The 20088-nt window shown below is 36.2% G+C and overlaps 1 protein-coding gene and 1 long non-coding RNA gene across 5 annotated transcripts in view; one reads left to right on the plus strand and one right to left on the minus strand.

Moving 5' to 3' along the window:
* Window positions 1-405: 405 nt before the first annotated feature.
* On the minus strand, window positions 406-19679 carry LOC124615974 (nuclear receptor-binding factor 2-like). 3 transcript variants are annotated; one of them, XM_047144179.1, is made up of 5 exons: window positions 19420-19660; window positions 15373-15557; window positions 10437-10577; window positions 9254-9506; window positions 406-1176 (listed from the first exon to the last, which is right to left on the minus strand). In XM_047144179.1, the coding sequence occupies exons 1-5, from the start codon at window positions 19441-19443 to the stop codon at window positions 904-906; spliced, it is 876 nt and encodes a 291-aa protein (XP_047000135.1). In that variant the 5' UTR covers window positions 19444-19660; the 3' UTR covers window positions 406-903. The 3 variants fall into 3 exon arrangements, with proteins under 3 accessions (XP_047000135.1, XP_047000143.1, XP_047000152.1); XM_047144187.1 differs by lacking the exon at window positions 19420-19660 and adding an exon at window positions 19163-19335; XM_047144196.1 differs by lacking the exon at window positions 10437-10577 and having other exon boundaries at window positions 19420-19679.
* LOC124615993 overlaps window positions 19631-20088 on the plus strand; it is a 33529-nt gene continuing 33071 nt past the window's right edge. For both annotated transcript variants that reach the window (XR_006979835.1, XR_006979836.1), the window contains exon 1: window positions 19631-19689. This is a non-coding gene — a long non-coding RNA (uncharacterized LOC124615993). The remainder of the gene's footprint in view (window positions 19690-20088) is intronic.

Consider the following 20088-nt stretch of genomic DNA (forward strand, 5'->3'; position numbering starts at 1 on the left):
GGATTCACATATATCACAGTGTGATTAAATAGCAGCAGACTAGTGTCTACGGAGTATTGTCAAACATGTACCGCATGATATTGCTTCAATTATCTGAATACCGGGGCATACTGCTGATGTATATTGTTATCAACAGTGACACAAATAACATAGCAATCTGTGATGTGCTGCTGAATTTGTCACACACACACACACACACACACACACACACACACACACACACACTTGCAAGCTCATGTAGAATACAGCTGCTTTGTTAAGGAAATGTACCATGTATAACATGTAATTGGTATCAACTGCCCAGAATCCTGCCTGTGTAAAACACAGAAAAAAAATCATCAAAGAACTTAAGGTAAAAAAAATTCTAACACATAGATACAAATAAAAAATGTTTTTCTCAGAGTATTCAATAACAAAAAAAATATTTAATCTGGGATTTTGAAATTATATAGAAATATTACAAAATTGTATTCAATGAACCAGGTTTGTGGAAAAACACTAAACATAAAGCACTGAATTTCCTCCCGGTCATCAAGTCAAGTTCACAAGTGTTACAAATTGCACTTGAAAAATCAAACATAATTGAGGTGTGCTACTATCAACAAGCAGCTCACACAGAAAACTGCAGCAATAACAGTGTAATTCCTGAGATGTAACATTAGGTGACAATGTCAAAGTTCGTCACACAATGTCTTCATGTATCAAATACATGATGGTGATATAAGTAGTAGCAAATACACACAACTTTGTTATTTACAATATTGGCACCTTTACATACAACTTTTCTAGAATTTATACTTCTGTCTCTCTGTCACATACATACTTATTTCATAATATCTTAAGAGACTTTTCACAACCTTGTAGCCATTATATAATGCTCATGAAAGCAATATACTGAAGTTGTCAAAGTGTACTATCTGAAGAAGCTCTCTTACTGAAGACAGAGAAGTCAAATTCTGGCATTTCTAAAGGTGCAAGAACAGGCAGCTCACGGGGTGAGGAATTCGCATCACCCTCCAGGTCTCCACAGGGAGAGAACACAAAAGGAGAACTTCCACCTGCAGATCCTGCAGTCACTGTGTGATGGCAGTCTGAGGTACCATTAGTTTCACTGATCATTCCTGTTCCAGGTGGAGCATTTTCACGAGCAGCTGCTTCAGCTTCCAATCTCTGCACCTGGAGTAAAAAAGTAACAGAATTAAACAGCAATGAAACGTGTGTTTCAAACTTTTGCTTTAACACTGGACAGGGCAGGTTGTCCCATGCATCATACTGTGCGACTTTGAATAAGAAACTGATAAGAATATCCTTGTGCCCCCCCCCCCCCTTATTTTTTACAAATACATAATGTTAATACCATCATGAAATACACATGAGAAATCACAATGGCACCTCCAAAATGTAACACAATACTCCTGGACTACTGACCAGCTGTTCTTTCACATACATATTTCTTGTTGTTGTTGTTGTGGTGGTCTTCAGTCCTGAGACTGGTTTGATGCAGCTCTCCATGCTACCCTATCCCGTGCAAGCTTCTTCATCTCCCAGTACTTACTGCAACCTACATCCTTTTGAACCTGCTAAGTGTATTCATCTCTTGGTCTCCCTCTACGATTTTCACCCTCCACATCTAATTCCCTCAGCATCACCTGACTTAATTCGACTACATTCCATTATCCTCTTTTTGCTTTTGTTGATGTTAACCTTATATCCTCCTTTCAAGACACTGTCCATTCCGCTCAACTGCTCTTCCAAGTCCTTTGCTGTGTCTGACAGAATTACAATGTCATCGGCAAACCTCAAAGTTTTTATTTCTTCTCCATGTATTTTAATACCTACTCCAAATTTTTCTTTTGTTTCCTTTACTGCTTGCTCAATATACAGATTGAATAACATCAGGGAGAGGCTACAACCCTGTCTCACTCCCTATCCAACCACTGCTTCCCTTTCATGCCCCTCGACTCTTATAACTGCCATCTGGTTTCTGTACAAATTGTAAATAGCCTTTCGCTCCCTGTATTTTACCCTAACCACCTTTAGAATTTGAAAGAGAGTATTCCAGTCAACATTGTCAAAAGCTTTCTCTAAGTCTACAAATGCTAGAAACATAGGTTTGCCTTTCCTTAATCTTTCTTCTAAGATAAGTCGTAAGGTCAGTATTGCCTCACGTGTTCCAATATTTCTACGGAATCCAAACTGATGTTCCCCGATTTTGGCTTCTACCAGCTTTTCCATTCGTCTGTAAAGAATTTGTGTTACTATTTTGCAGCTGTGACTTATTAAACTGATAGTTCGGTAATTTTCACATCTGTCAACACCTGCTTTCTTTGGGATTGGGATTATTATATTCTTCTTGAAGTCTGAGGGTATTTCGCCTGATTCATACATCTTGCTCACCAGATGGTAGAGTTTTGTCAGAACTGGCTCTCCCAAGGCTGTCAGTAGTTCTAATGGAATGTTGTCTACTCCCGGGGCCTTATTTCCACTCAGATCTTTCAGTGCTCTGTCAAACTCAGAACTGGGTTTCCATCTGAGCTCTTGATATTCATACAAGTGGTTCTCTTTTCTCCAAAGGTCTCTTTAATTTTCCTGTAGGCTGTATCTATCTTACCCCTAGTGAGATAAGCCTCTACATCCTTACATTTGTCCTCTAGCCATACCTGCTTAGCCATTTTGCACTTCTTGTCGATCTCATTTTTGAGACGCTTGTATTCCTTTTTGCCTGCTTCATTTACTGCATTTTTATATTTTCTCCTTTCATCAATTAAATTCAATATTTCTTCTGTTACCCAAGAATTTCTACTAGCCCTCGTCTTTTGACCTACTTGATCCTCTGCTGCCTTCACTACTTCATCCCTCAGAGCTACCCATTCTTCTTCTACTGTATTTCTTTCCCCCATTCCTGTCAATTGTTCCAAGATGGCCGCCAAGTAAGTGACGCCAGAAACCATTTCCAGAAAGTTAAGTGATTTAGACAGGAATATAATTTAGTTTAACGCCGGCAACAAATTAAATACGTGCATTAGTGTATTGTTTAGTCTTGCCGTTAAAGGTTTGACTTTCCTTTGCGTATTTTTTCAGAAAACACGAAAAGATCGTAACTTCGCGAAGTCGCGCTTAGGCTTAAATTTTGTAAACGTGTTTGTTTCTTGTTTCACGGTAATTTAACTAGTTTCTCGGTAACAAATAAGTAAACTACCGTAAATAGTGTATAACTTCATTGTTTTAATACAGATTTCAGAAAAACAACGTAACTTTATATCAGAAACTTGCCTATATACATTTGTTTATAGGCCTAATTCTCGTAACGTTTTTGGAGAATCAAAGTTAAAGTATCTCGTTTAATTGTCCTTTTTTTCATTCCATCGAGTGAAATATATAATAAATAGCGTATACCTTCGTTGTTTTAATACAGATCTCAGAAAAACAGCGGAATTTTAAATCAGAAACTTGCTTATATACATTTGTGAATAGGCTTAATTCTTGTAACGTCTTTTTTGATTTTCGGTAATTTAATTGATTTATTCTAGCTAAAGTATTATTTTTGCCATGAGTGAGAAGTGCCTGACTTGCCGTAGAATTGTTAGTTCCGGGGTTTGGTGTGATGGATGCAGTAGTTTTTTTTCACTGGGGGGACTGCAGTGGCGTGGGCGTTGGGAAAGTGGATCAGGCTCATCAGTGGTTATGTAGGATTTGCAGCAGAGATAGGAAGATAGTGGAACAGGAGGGGAAAATTGCTGCCCGTCAGGCTGAGCTAGATCAGGCTAGGGAAGATCTGGACACGTTAAGGAGGGAGAAGGGCAAAGAGAGGTGGGAAGTGGCAACAGGTAGCAGAAGGAATAGGCCTAGAACTAAGTCTGACAGTTTTGTGGTGAATGTCAAAAATAAGTTTGACCTGTTGCTTCAGTTAGAAACTGATGAGCCTCAAGCAGAGGTAGGTGTAGACAGGACACAACAAACTTTCAATAGGAAATTGAAGAAGAATGTAGGAAAGTCATCGAAAAGGAAGAAAGTTTTGTTGTTAGGCAGTTCTCATGCCAGAGGTGTAGGCCAACTTCTGCAGGAGGAATTAGGACCAGAATACCAGGTCACAAATTTTTTCAAACCAAGTGCTAGTCTGGATCAGGTGACAGAGGATTTAGGTTCACTCTGTAAAGGATTTACCAGGGAAGACACCGTGGTTATTGTGGGAGGGCCAGGGAACAGCATCGACAGAGATCCTGGGTACAGTATAGAGTGTGACCTGGTAAAGATTGCGTCAGCATCGAGACACACCAATGTTGAATTTGTATCTGTCCTGAGACGCCATGACCGGCCTCATTTGAACTCTTCTGTTGGGAGAGTTAATTTGGAGTTGGAACGGCTGCTTGGATCGGGTGCGGGGGCTCATATTGGTGTGGTTCCTCTTGATTATCTCAGTAGGTGGGACTATACCAGGCACGGCCTACATCTCAACAGGAAAGGGAAGGGGAAACTGGCTGGGGTAATAGCAGGAAATTTAAGTGGGGGAGGCACTGCCATGAATGGTAAAATACCAGTGGTTACAGGTGTTGGAGCAGCACCTTTTTTAGGATAGGTAAGACAGAAAGATGTCAAGTTCTACGAGAGGTCAGGATTGAAACAAATCTTCAGTTTAGCAAAGAAATTAAACAGCACAATTCTAGCACATTGGATCACCAATCACAGCTATCAATTATAAATTTTCACCAATCACCAGAAATTTTATCTCCACCAAGTTGCATCTCAGTCCTAGGTAATTCCATTGATGAATTAAAGTCACCCAACCCAGTTGACATAATCTGCCTCTCTGAACACCATGTGACCACTGGTATAGGAACTAGGCCTAAGCACAATGAGAAACTCAGACAGGAGAGTACTGCAAATGTTAGAATAAGGAAAGGTTCTCATAAAAGTATAATTAAAAATAATGTAAGTATATTTCATCAAAATATTGGGAGTTTAAAGAATAAAGTAGATGAGCTTCTGGTTTGTTTAGAAGATTTAGAAGCTGAGAATGAAATAGATATACTATGCCTGTCTGAGCATCACATTGTTACTGATATGGATAAGGTAAATGTAAGTGGTTATAAGCTCTCTGCACATGTAATGAGAGAAAATATGGAGAAAGGAGGAGTTGCCCTATATGTCAAAAGTTATCATTGTGCAAAAAGTATAGAAACAAAAAAGTTTTGTGTAGAGAAACATATAGAAGCATGTGCCTGTGAGCTTAAATTAAATAAAGGCACATTTATAATTGTAACTGTATATAGGTCCCCATCAGGAAATTTTCATCTATTTCTGAAAAATTTGGACTCCTTGTTGTGCTATCTGTCAGACAGGAGGAAGCAAATTATTATTTGCGGGGACTTCAATGTAGATTCTCTGAAAGAGGGTAATAGGAAAAATGACCTTGAAGTATTACTCGGTTCTTTCAATTTGACACCCGTTATTGATTTTCCTACTCGGGTGGTAAAGGATAGCACCTCACTGATAGATAAGTTTAACCAGGTAAATGCTCAGCCTGTTGAGAATGGTCTTTCTGATCATGGTGCACAGCTAGTTACAATATATGACATAGCTCCATTCAGCAATACTAAACAGTCCTCTAAAGTAGTACGTTCAGTCAACGATTTAACAATTGCAAATTTCAGGGAAAGCCTACAGCAGTTAGACTGGGATGAGGTGTACCGTGAACCTGATGCCAATTTAAAATATAATTTATTTCATGACATTTTTGTAAATGCATTTGAAAACTGCTTCCCCAAGAAAATAGTTAAATATACTCGTAAGAAACCTTGTAACAAACCATAGCTTACTAAGGGTATAAAAATATCTTGTAACCGGAAAAGGGAAATGTATCTGACAGCAAGAAAGAGTAGTGACCCAGAAACTATCAAAAATTATAAAAACTACTGTGTTATATTAAGAAAAGTTATTAAAAAATCCAGGAGTATGTGTATCATGTCTGAAATCAGCAACTCTGATAATAAAATTAAAACAATTTGGAATATTATTAAAAGAGAAACAGGTCAACCAAGAGCACAGGAAGACAGTATTACCATCAAATTGAATGAAAACTTTACGAACAAAAAGTCAGAAGTTGAAAATATTTTTAATAATCATTTTCTAAATGTTGTGGATATAGTAGGATCCAGGTGTTCATTAGAAGATGCTAGGCTGTTAATGGAAGAGGCCATACCTACGAAATTTGATACAATTGAAATCTCACCCACTTCTCCCTCTGAAATTAGGAAAATAATAAACTTGCTTAAAAGCAAAAACTCACATGAAATTGATGGCATTTCCAGCAAAATACTAAAAGCTTGTTCTCAACAGATAAGTAAGATTCTCAGCCACCTGTGTAATAGCTCTCTGGAACAGGGCATTTTCCCTGATAGACTGAAATATGCTATTGTTATACCTTTGCATAAAAAGGGGGATAGATCTGATGTCAACAATTACCGTCCAATCTCCCTTCTAACAGCTTTATCCAAAATTTTTGAGAAAGTAATGTATTCAAGAGTAGCTTCACATATCTGTAAAAATGAAGTACTAACAAAATGTCAGTTTGGTTTCCAGAAAGGTTTTTCAACAGAAAATGCCATATATGCTTTCACCAGTCAAATTTTGAATGATCTGAATAACCGAACACCTCCTATTGGGATTTTTTGTGATCTCTCAAAGGCTTTTGATTGTGTAAATCATGAAATTCTGCTAGACAAGCTCAAGTATTGTGGCATGAGTGGGACAGTGCACAAATGGTTTAATTCGTACCTAACTGGAAGAGTGCAGAAAGTTGAAATAAGTAGTTCTCATAACATGCAAAGATCAGCACATTCCTCAAACTGGGGAACTATCAAGAATGGGGTTCCACAAGGGTCAGTCTTGGGTCCTTTGTTGTTCTTATTATATATTAATGACTTGCCATTCTATATTCATGAAGAGGCAAAGTTAGTTCTCTTTGCTGATGATACAAGTATAGTAATCACACCTGAGAAACAAGAATTAACTGATGAAATTGTCAATACTGTCTTTCAGAAAATTACTTAGTGGTTTCTTGTAAACGGACTCTCACTGAATTTTGATAAGACACAGTACATACAGTTCCGTACAGTGAATGGTATGACGCCATTAATAAATATAGACCTTAATCAGAAGCATATAGCTAAGGTAGAATATTCCAAATTTTTAGGTATGTCCATTGATGAGAGATTAAATTGGAAGAAACACATTGATGATCTGCTGAAACGTTTGAGTTCAGCTACTTATGCAATAAGGGTCATTGCAAATTTTGGTGATAAACATCTTAGTAAATTAGCTTACTACGCCTATTTTCACTCATTGCTTTCATATGGCATCATATTTTGGGGTAATTCATCACTGAGGAATAAAGTATTCATTGCACAGAAGCGTGTAATCAGAATAATAGCTGGAGTCCACCCAAGATCATCCTGCAGACATTTATTTAAGGATCTAGGGATATTCACAGTAGCTTCTCAGTATATATACTCTCTTATGAAATTTGTTATTAACAACCAAACCCAATTCAAAAGTAATAGCAGTGTGCATAACTACAATACTAGGAGAAAGGACGATCTTCACTATTCAAGATTAAATCTAACTTTGACACAGAAAGGGGTGAATTATACTGGCACTAAAGTCTTTGGTCACTTACCAAATAGTATCAAAAGTCTGACAGATAACCAACAAGTATTTAAGAAGAAATTAAAAGAATTTCTGAATGACAACTCCTTCTACTCCATAGAGGAATTTTTAGATATAAATTAAGAAAAAAAAAAAATTTAAAAAATAAAAAAAAATAAAAATAAAATAAAAATAAAAAAACACAAAAAAATAAAGTTGTTATATTAACTTAAGTATGTTGTTAAATTAACCTAATTATGTCATGTATTGGAAAATTCGACTCGTTCCACATCATTACGAAATATCGTATTCATGATCCATGGAACTAGTATTAATCTAATCTAATCTAATCCCTTACGCTCTCCCTGAAACTCTGTACAGCCTCTGGTATAGTCAGTTTATCCAGGTCCCATCTCCTTAAATTCTCACCTTTTTGCAGTTTCTTCAGTTTTAATCTACAGTTCATAACCAATAGATTGTGGTCAGAGTCCACATTTGCCCCTGGAAATGTCTTACAATTTAAAATGTGGTTCCTAAATCTCTGTCTTACCATTATATAATATATCTGATACCTTCTAGTATCTCCAGGATTCTTCCATGTATACAACCTTCTTTTATGATTCTTGAACCAAGTGTTAGCTATGATTAAGTTATGCTCTGTGCAAAATTCTACCAGGCGGCTTCCTCTTTCATTTCTTACCCCCAATCCATATTCACCTACTATGTTTTCTTCTCTCCCTTTTCCTACTCTCGAATTCCAGTCACCCATGACTATTAAATTTTCGTCTCCCTTCACTACCTGAATAATTTCTTTTATCTCATCATACATTTCATAAATTTCTTCATACATATTATCGTTGTAAAACTTATGTTTGCAGATTATGAGAAAAAATTATTTAACAAAGCTCATTTCTCTGCAAAGGAGTTTAGCTGTGGGAAAGTGTAAAATCAGAAGCAAACAGGATATTTTTTGTTTTAGAAGCTACAATGTGCAGCACAGCTTATAAAATGCATGAATAATTAAACCCAACTGACACTACTTCATTTGTCAGTTGATCACTGTACCATTATGAACAACTTCTGTAAGATAGTAAATTACATTATTAGTACTATCACAAGTTTTCTTAATTAATTGCACATTAATAATAAAAATTAAATAACATTTTTAGTGAAGTATCCACTGGAAGTGGCATAAAGATCACATATTGGATCTCTGTGAGGCACTAGTTTCTGTGGAGTGTGTTGTCAACTTGTGGGTGATGCACCATTGAAATGAAAACAACAGCATAAAAATTCACACATTCAATGCATTTTTACTCTCTAATTTTTTGTGGGACATACAAAAAAGTTGTATCACTAAATTTGCTTCACACACTGTCGAAGAAAACACCAAAGAAGTCAATGCCCATAGCTTGGAAATTAATGAAGTTGAAAGAATGTATTGGTCTTTGTTTCATGACCTACCAGTCATTACTTACCTAAATAACAAGAGATTACAAATATCTTTAATAAGTTAGCAGTAGTTAAGCACTTCACCACATATACTGGTAATTCATTCTTCTGCTACACACACTAAACACTAAACTCGGCAGAGGAACAATATGCTCACCACAGATTGCAGGCGCTCTGTTTCACGCACACTGGCATCTAGTTGAGTGATGAGCTGCATTACAAGGGCCCTCAATTGACTGTTAAGTGTTTGAAGTTCCTCAATCACTGTTTGTTCATCCTTAGGTCGTTTGCTGCCCTCTATGACAGCAGCTACTGGCTGTGCACATGTTTCTTGTGAGTGATCAGCATCACTTCCTCCATCACCATGACGTACAAGCAACTGCAAGAGTGAGTCTGCTTCTTCCATTGTTCTGTAATGATGATAAGGCTTTAATATGCAGTGTTCAATACCCCAATAACTTACATATAAAACAATTAAATCTGCAGTCTTTTCAAATTTCTCAGCATGATTAGCTCCACATATGTACTGTAAAGAAAACAGTAGTTTTTGTTTTGATTTCCAAAAGGCAGAGCATTACTGAACAGTTAAAAATTAATCCTGTATCATTTAGAATTATAATCAATTAACATTCACTATATGAAGATGATGATTCCTAATCTGACTGTAGCAGAGACAGTGAAAACTCCCAAATAAGTTACACACAAAATTCTTTGCCCGTCCAATACTGCAAGCAGAGATCTAAATGTATGATGAATTCCACTAGGAAGATAGTTTATGCAAAACAGAACAACAACTCCATGCAGTTGAAATTAGATCATTACAGTTTTACTTCTGGTTATAGTCAGTTCAATAGTCTGCAAAATGATTCTATTATATAATCACAAACAACAAATCAATAATTTGCATCTACAGTTGTGCTACTGGAAACCAAATAATATAAATGGACTTTTAATGTGGCGGATTCCAGAGAGTATGAAGATGGTACAAAAATAGATTGTACATCATATTCATTTACAAGCTTATAACACAGGCTTTACTCTTGACAATAAATTAAGCCATTTAAACAGGAGAATAATTTTTTGAGTAGGAATGTAATCCGTCTACTTTTCATTTTAATGGGTGTTTGTTTTTATGACACTATCATTCAAGAATTTTGTAATAACATTTTAGAAAATGTACATAAACCAAAAATCTTAAATACACCAGATTCGCAGATAATAATCGGGACCTTCTGCATATGTTAGTGCATAAATATTTTCCAGCTACCTAAAATAATACAATTTTATTAAAACAAAATCTCTTAAGCATGCAGATTTCAACTTGTGCTCCCTTTACTCACTTGTAAATGGCTAACTGAAGATTATTCTTTCCCTCCTCTTGTTGCAGAGAAGATAGATTTTCATCTTTCACAAACTTAAAGGACATCTTCTTCTTATTTTCAAGAGCTCTCTTAAATGTTTCAAACTGATCCTTCTTCAACCTGCATTAAATTGAATTGAGTCAAGCCTTCACAAAACCATAAGAGGTTAGGAATAAGAAAGAACTGCATATCACACTTTTAAATTCGGTTTGAGCCAAATATTTTAATCTTCCATAAATCAAACCTTATTGCCCTGCATCAAATTCCACTTTTTTTTCATTTTCTTTACTTTGTTAATATTCTGGGCCTTACTAAAACAAAACTGATATAGATTAGTGTTTTACTGTTGTAAAGATGACTCTTCATTTGTTTTTGTTTTTTTATATAACCAGTGCTATAAACAATAATATAAAACATGTGATGTGTAGTGCTATTTTTCAAACTATCATACGGAACATTTCTGAATATATAGATATATATACAGAGAACCAATGCATAATTTTTTTGCATGCCAGCATTTTTATGCTTGGTACTGCTCATTTATGACAGAATTATATGATGTTCAAATGTTTTCCAATATTTGCCTAAAATTATACACTGTAATTATACACATTTACTTATTTGCAGATGATATTCTGTAGTCATATGTGCACCATATATCGCAGCATCAACAGAAATTGCAAAGTGGAATTGAAACATCTATAACAGTACAGATTAGTGCTCACCCAGTAAGACAGTCCCAGCCATCAAAAGGGCTGGAAGGCAACCACCAAACAACAAAATAAACAGGTACATGATTTGCTGCTCAGCATAATGCAGCTAGAACCTGTCCTTCACCTGACTCTAACCTCACACTCCTTTAAACACCCTGCCTGCCCCCACAGCAGCTTCACACCTCTCTTGGTACTCTCTAACTTTTTTCTAGCTTACTTTTGTTTTACTTTACTTCTCTCTTTCTCTCTTGAGTCTACATCTTGGTCTTGGAACTTTGTTTCAGCATCCCTTTTCAAGATATGTTATAAGCCAAGACTTGAACCACAACAATTCATATCTGGTTTGAAACCCATTGTGATTGTTGTGCTTTTTTTCAGAAAAAGGCACTACCATTGCCATGCAGAATTGCCAACTTTCCTCTCATCCTCACTAATAGTTACGTTTAGTCAGTATTGGTGTAAATGGTACATAACTGAAGGCAGACTCATTTCTTAGTAGGCAACAGACATCCTAATAACATGCAAATTAATTAGTTAAGGTCTGGTTTACACATTTTTAATGTGTCTAATTCTATTTCCACTCTTTTGTGTACCTTCATAGCTCTTCAGGAACATTCTTCTCCCACATTAAAGAATTTGTCCCTTTCTGGTACACAGTTTTAACCTACTGAAAAGTTTCAAATCAGTGCACACTCCTCTGCAGAGTGAAAATACATTCTGAATTCATTTACGAGCATCAAGAACTGGAGTGGATCAAGCAGTGAACCTACAGGAGATAATGTTTAATATTTCCTCACTCTGAATTTAGCCTTATTTCTGTGGTGTAAATATTAACAATCTTTACTTTCAGTTATTAAGATATGACTCCATTCCTGCATGGAGAATGCATTTGACACAATACCACTGCAGTTTTCCTAATGCACAGCTGAGTGGTAATGTGGCAGACTATGGATCCAGAAGTCAGTGGTTGGATCCAGAGCCGGTCTTAGAATTTTTGTGTGTCGCTTAACACTTCTTTTACCTCTGGCATGTCTATTAATGTGAAAAATCCCAAGACACACTGCTTCACAGCCTATGCTGCACTGTAGATTCCCCATCACTGGCTGGGTAAGCAGTTCAAAGGCCACACGTAGATAAAGGCATTGCACCTCCAATAGGCCTTCTGCGAAAGCAGAATGGTATTCAAACCAACCTGTGGTTTCATGACGGCAGTAGAATTTTACCATCCACACAACTGAAGAACCTGACAAGATCGCAAAAAATACCACTTTCTAATTTTTCTTGTATAATTGTACAAGAAATTTCTGAGATCATATGCTGCTTTTTTTGTAGCAGCATCCAACCTGAGCCATCATCAAACAGTTATTCTGAGAATGGTGGTTCAGTATTCTATTGTGCAAAATATTTTCTCAAAAATTTCTGGAAATATGGAAAGGAGGAAGATAGGTGTATAATTAAGATCACTTGCTTATCTCTTCTTTTATAAATGGGTGTTACTACCGATACTTTTGTATAACTCTGCCCCCCCCCCCCCCCCAACTTTAACCATTCCTTCTGAAACTTCTCATCTACCAGTGCCTAACATTTCCTCATATCTCGAATGGCTTTACACCCCTCACCTGACATTATTTCTCAATTGTCATTAGTTTTATTATCAACTATCTGTTTCTAATTTAGCTTGAATTACAAAAACAATTAAAGAAATCTTGGAGTATCCTCCATGTTTTAGGTTACTATACCATCTGCCATCTATTCTCTACCCAATACAGTTTGTTTTGTTTTCTTTATTCTTTTTTATTTTAATTTGTTGTTATTATAAAAGTTTCACATTGCCTTGAGGATATTCCTAATAGTTTTGTGTACTGTGGCATATTCTATTATGTTTACCATTTACTTGAAACTCTTACCTTCTCTTTCACAGTTGCTTTATTCCTACTGAGAGTTTCCTTTGCTTTCTACTTTCTTCATAATTACAATATCTCTCATTGTCTGCATAAGTATCGTTTTTAAATCCTTTCCATTTGTGTTTATATCTACATAAATTAATTTTCTGCACTGCTGAACTTGGTGCTTACTTTACTTTGGTATACTTCCATACACTTAAATAAATTTTCATAATCAACATTCTGATTTCCTGCCTCATGAGTCTTTATAGCTTTTTTTTTCGATTTTTATTTTGCGTCTTGCATGTATATGATCACTTAAACCTCAAAATGGTTTGGGATGCTCACATCCTATACATCATCTTTATTATTTGATAAAATATAGAAACTTTCATTTTTCAGTGCATTTGATTCTTGCCAATTCCATATTCTATTTTTTCCCCCTTCTTCTGGAAGACTGTGTTACGAAGAAACACCATTCACTTCCTGGGATTTTTTTTTTTTTTTTTTTTTTTACGGGGGAATATTTCTGCTGTTTACTTTCTTTCTTTTCTGTCCGATGTGGAAACCGACATCCTGAGGAGCCTAGGAAGGATGACCAAAGTGATGCTGAGAATATTGAAGAAGAAAAATGTAGTTTGAGTAGACAAGTTTGATTGTGGTACCATATATAAGTGATACTTCATGCTATTTTATGTATATTTTACTTCTCAGTGTTTCTATATTACAGAAAAAACCTGTGCAGCTTTTTGTACATTTTTCTTACATTCATGACTCTTTTATGCTTATTACTGATACTTTTCTGTTTAAAAAATAATCCTTTAGTACATAATATTTTGTTTCATATTTTTTCTGTTTATGACACATTTTTACACATTTTGCATATTTTATTTAAAACTGTAATATTTTTATAATATGAGCCATGGACAACTAGAATTATTGCTTCTACAACTGCTATTAAAACCACCACTGCCATTGACACCATTTGCATTACATTTTTGTAGGGGGGACTTGCTATCATTTATCAGTTTCTGCAAATCGTCTTATATTCTGTCTTCCTCATCAACATACGAACTTGTTAGTATACAGATATGAATGACTTTCACATAATATCTTTTATTTATTTGTAAAATATATCTTTTTATTCTGTCTGAGAGTCCTTCAATATATAAATTTTCTTGTTTACGATAAAGCTGACACCTGAATTCCCTCCCTGTTCTCTCCATCTGTAGTAAAACATACATCCAAATTTTTATTCTATTGTTCTTCATTTCTCCTCCCACTTTAGATAGCCGTTATATACCCCAATTGGTCTTATTTTGCTCCTCTCTCAATTCCAGAACCACAGATCCATAAGTTCTACTGTTTCTTGTCATTAAATAAAAAGTGTAGATGCACTGGGATTTCTAAGGTTCTTGTTACTGCCTGTTTACCCAAATGTCACGTAGCTGTGTGGAGGGGCACAGGCAGCTGGATATACCCCATGGCTTAAAACCATTACCTGAGTTTCCTCAGTGAATTCCTCTCTATAGTCTTTCACCAATACCAGAGTACTGGTGTCCCAGGAACTCATGAAAGAGGCCATCCAACAATACTACTCAAGGTTCACCAGAATTTCATGACCAGAAGAGGGCGGCAAGGCTAATTCATTCACAAATCATGTTTTTTAACAACAGTGTTAAATACTGGCAGAGCTACTCTCAAAGCAGTCTCAGACAAAGTCGAAGTGTTTCTAAATCTCAAAGCCTGGGACCAACAAGGCCAGTTTGTGTGCTAATCACATGTCAGTGGGAACTTCAGGTGTCCAGTCAATATTGCCATTAAATAATCAGCCTTCATGTCACTTCTGATATATTTAGTCCAGAGGGTAATTCACTTTGACTAACCACAATGTCAGTGGTATTTCTGACAAATGACCCATCGACTTCTTTTCTGCTGACGTGTCATCAAAATTGTTACCTTACGCATAACAACAGCAGTAGGGCTCAATTATTTGGTTCAGACATTGTGATCTACTCTTATTGGCTCCCTTAATCCTCAGTAAGACCTGAATATGTCCTCTCCCCCCCCCCCCCCCTTCTTAGTGCACACACTTTTTACAACTAAAGGTAAAAAATCTGCTTGTTCTGCATCACAGATACAGCCATCATAGTTAAGATAGGTAATTCATATTTTTTACTGTAGGAAAAAAGGAATCAGTATAGGAATTATAAGAAAATAGCCATTAATCAGGGGTTTTCACATATTGCTTCTAAATTCTTGGTTTTATGTATATTGAGGGTGAGCCTAAAAACAAAAACTGTGATACAAAAAGTATACCTTATTATTTCTTGCTGTCTCACATGATAATCATGCTGTAAATGTAGTGATTCAAGAGCTCTAGTTACACTAGTAAGCTTCATTGCTTCTTTCAACATTGATGCAGCATTTTGGTGGCACTGCACAGCTTCATCAAACCGTTTGTATCGGAGATGTGTGTCAGCTTTACGGTGCTGCTGATGGGCCTGGGGGAAAAATGGTATCATAATATATCAAAATATTTGTCACGTGTATAGCCTATGAAGTAAATAACAAACAAATTAACCAATAATTTCAAATACTTTTTTCATGAATGTGGTTTTGAGTCAGTTGAGGATCTGCACAAGATAAGGTAACTGTGTTGTAAAGGCGTGGGTGCTGTATGCCTGTGATTGAGTGAAAATGTTTTCTTCTTTCTTTCTTTTTTCCCAAATATGTCAACTGACAGCATGATATTTAGAAAAGTTTATGAAAATATCAGTTTTTTCGAGTCAGGAGTTTTAGATAAATTATATGATGAAGAAAAACATTTTTTTCCCATTGAAGATAAAAAGTGACTGAAATGGTTAAGATTCAGAAGAAAGCTGCATGAATCGTGAAAGACATTCATATCTTGTAGAGTACTTTTCAAGGAACTTAAAATCTTGACACATCCAGCTATGTACATTTGTGAAAACGTCTGCTTCCTAAAGTCGCTTGGGAAATCAAAATACTGAAAACCCACACTCATAATTACGAACTGAAAACAAGAACGATGTTCTTAGGAAGTTGAGCACCACAGGCTTGTATCAGAAAAATGTACAGCATCAATAATACCTTTTTTGCATGACACGAATTAACAGACTTCGAAAAGGAAAGGTAGTTGGAGCTAGGCACATGGGACATTCCATTTCGGATTGTTAGGGAATTCAATACTCCAAGATCCACAGTGTCAAAAGTGTGCTGAGAATACTAAATTTAAGGCATCACCTATCACCACTGACAACGCAGTGCCTGCCTGACACATTCATTTAACGACCGAGAGCAGCAGTGCTTGCGTAGGGTTGTCAGTGCTATCAGGCAAGCAATGCTTTGTGAAATGACCCCGGAAATCAAAATGGGATGTATGATGAACATATTTGTTATGACAGTGCAGTGAAATTTGGTGTTAATGGGCTATGGCAACAGACGACCGATGTAATTGCCTTTGCTAACACATGATATTGCCTGCAGAGCCTCTCCGGGACTTGTGACTGTGTTTGTTGGATCCTAGATGACTGGAAAACCATGGCCTGGTCAGATGAGTTCCAATTTCACTTGGTAAGAGCTGATGGTAGGGTTCGTATGTGGTGCAGACCCCATGATGCCATGGACCCAAACGGTCAAGAAGGTATTGTGGAAGCTGGAGGTGGCTCCACAATGATGTGGGCTATGTGTAATGGAATGGATCAAGGTCCTCTGATACAACTGAACCAATCATTGACTGGAAATGGTTATGTTCTGCTACTTGGAGACCATTTGCCATCATTTGTGGACTTACATGTTCCCAAACAACAATGGAATTATTATGGAAAAATCCTGCAATGGCAAGAATTTCCCAGTTATGGATCACTATAGACTAAGTCTGGCTCAGTATTTCTGCAGGGGCTTCCATCAGCTTGTTGAGTGCATGCCACATTGAATTGGTCACTACACTTGGCAAAAGGAGGTCCAAAATGATATTAGCATGTATCCCACAACCAATAAAAAATTTAACTAGTAATGAAGTCCAGTTTAAGAGACTTTATTGGTGGCCAAATTCCTTCTACTCCCAAGAAAAATTTCTTAGTGGAACCAATTGATGTTGAATATATGTTATAAATATCAAATAACATGAGTGTTACATAAACTATATCTGCACATCAATGTAGTAATGTAATGAATGTAAATTAATGTTGAAACTGATTCTGGTGATGTATGGCTACAATAGCCTAAGAATTATCAAGTGTCCTTCACTGTACTGAATATTTACTCTCTTTGTGACATGTCCACTACTGCCCCATAAATGAAAATATGATTAACATTTTCTACATCCATGAGGAGGATTTCACTTGGGATGTGGAGAAGGGACATTAGCATAGCTCTTCTTTTTTTTTTCGATTGCTTTCTCGTCTGTATGTTCAAACAAATTTTGCAATTAATTTTAAACCAATCATGATGAGCTAAAGACTTGAAATTTTAAACAAGACTCAGAACTGGATGACAATAAAGTATCTCCTCATCTGCCTGATCTACCTACCACCTGTAGAGGGGGTGTGAAAGGATTGGTGACACCTGGTATCATGGTAGCCGTGCAGTAACAGTCACACAGCTAGCATCAGAATACATTCCAGCTGGTGTGCGAGCAGATGGGCATCACTGACTGGGGGTGGGGTGGAAGCAGGGATGGATAGTGAGAGGAGGGAGGCAAGATGGACATTGGAGGGGGGGGGGGGAGATTCAAAGAGAGATGGGGAGGGGGGAGGAGGAGGGAAAGGGGAGAGGGTCAGAGAGAGGGAAAGATGTGTGCAATGTATGTGATATATGTATACACGTGCGAAGGCACGTGTAAAATCTAGCATGTATATAAATAATTATTTAAATTAAAAAAATTAATACACCACATTTTAAAAATAGATTAAAATGTATAAAATAATTATTCAGTAAGATACACTTTTAAAAATTGGACTAAAAAGTGTAAAACAATTTTTTCTAGCCCTATACAGATTTCTAGCTCCATAGAGACAGTCCTGAAAATTTGTGATTGTGAATTTTTAATAGCTACGAAAGTATTTTAAAGATTTATAACAAAAAACATGGGACAGATGCAATAAATAATTCATGCATGACTAGTTAGCCTATTACATATTGCATGCATGCCACATTTTTTGTTATAAATCTTACATGCATTTTCATAGCTTTCAAAAATCCATAATCACAAATTTTCAGGACAATCTTTGTTGGGCTAGGAGAAATTATTTTATACTTTTTAGCCTGGTTTAAAAATATGTTAAATTTTTATTTAAATAAGTTTTTATGTGCATGTTCCTGTTTTATGACATGTTCTACAGTCTTGCTATGGAACAAAAAGTATATCTAATCTAGTATGTCTTTACAAATTTTCCACTCAGAACATACATATTCACACACTTTCACTGAGTTCAACATCACATTACTGATAACACAATGATGAGATGCTGACTCAATCCTAGCTACCATGAAAATATAATGCAAGCCTTAGACCAGATGCTGAAGTAGTCTCTCCAGCAACAGTTTATGTGATAAGTTACAAGTATGATAAGTACATGATGATAATGTCTCATGGCTTGTACAGTGGCACATAATTACTTACTAAATGCATTGTATTATTCCATAACTTTATGTATATATTAACACTTTTATACTTTACAAATATTTTAAGGTTTTCTTTTTGTATGAACTCACTGTTGATTTATGACAGTAAAATGTGACTGTTAATTTTCCTTCTTTGTTCTGCACATTAAATCTGGCAAATCCTATCAATTACATGTTTTTATGAATGCAAAATAAATAAATACAAAAGAAACTTGATGTAACATTGACTCTACCACTCTGCATACAACTTGAACATCGAATCCAAGCAACAGCATTGTAGCTTTGCATTGTGTACTTGAAAGGGGAAAAATATATGGGAGATAGCATAGAGCCTGGTCAAATGTAAATAAGAGCCTGATGGTCCTAATGAGATCAGGATAAATAAATATCACCACCGCGATATAAAGACATACTTCCATTGTAAGTAAATTTTTATCTACAGCCTCAGTTATTAGCTTACCAAACAACAATGGCATTAACGACATTTCAGTGATGATCTGTGAAAATAAATATTACATCCATCGACTTCGTAACTGCGCCATACAAATTAAGAAACAGCTGTTATCTAGAGACTGATGATAATCGCAACTTATGAACTCAAACATGTCGTCACGCAGCACAAAGAAGGCGAACAGCATTGGATACAACTGAAACCTCGGGTATCTTATTTATTAAAAAGATATTTCTGTCGATATTAAGTTTCATTCATATACTGACCACGTTTAACGCAGAAGATTCCATTGCGTCTTGTTTTACAATACGAAGAGGGAGCTCATAAAGGGTGTTTTCCCGTAACTTCAAATAAAAAGTAATAAATCAGCCTTCGGCTATCAGATGTCATTTCTCAAGGCACAATTAAAAAAAAAAAATGTGTATCAGATGTAAACATAACACCTAGCAGATGTCAGATTTCGTTCTTCACTTGTTTCTCGGTGCAAGGATCACAGAGCTGCAGTGGAACCAATAGTTCCCTTGTCATCACGAAGGGTAATCAATTTTTGCAGAGTTGCAGACATTACATGCGGAATGCTCTTTACTTGCGTGCGAAAAAAAAAAACCTTGCTTAATGTTCCGAACCAACAATGTCTGTAATAAAAGATTGAGGTTTCGAACAGTTTTTATGACTCAGACCTTCGGATTTACTGAATTTACAAATTACCTGTAAGTCACGAGATACTGGGTTAGTGTTCGCCATTTCAGAAATTGAAGGATTGACGTGACTGCGCGTTTCGCACTTATCGTGATTTCTTAAATTTTGATATCAAGGGGGAAACTGCACTTGTCTTACTGTTAGACGTTTTCTTTCCGGAATCAGCGGTAGGAGAGACGTACAGTTATCCCATAGGCAATGGGTTTGATCCAGCCACATTCGCGGCTTGTAGAGTT

The sequence above is a fragment of the Schistocerca americana genome, chromosome 1 (genome assembly GCF_021461395.2).
Source record: "Schistocerca americana isolate TAMUIC-IGC-003095 chromosome 1, iqSchAmer2.1, whole genome shotgun sequence".
NCBI classification, from domain to species: domain Eukaryota; kingdom Metazoa; phylum Arthropoda; class Insecta; order Orthoptera; family Acrididae; genus Schistocerca; species Schistocerca americana.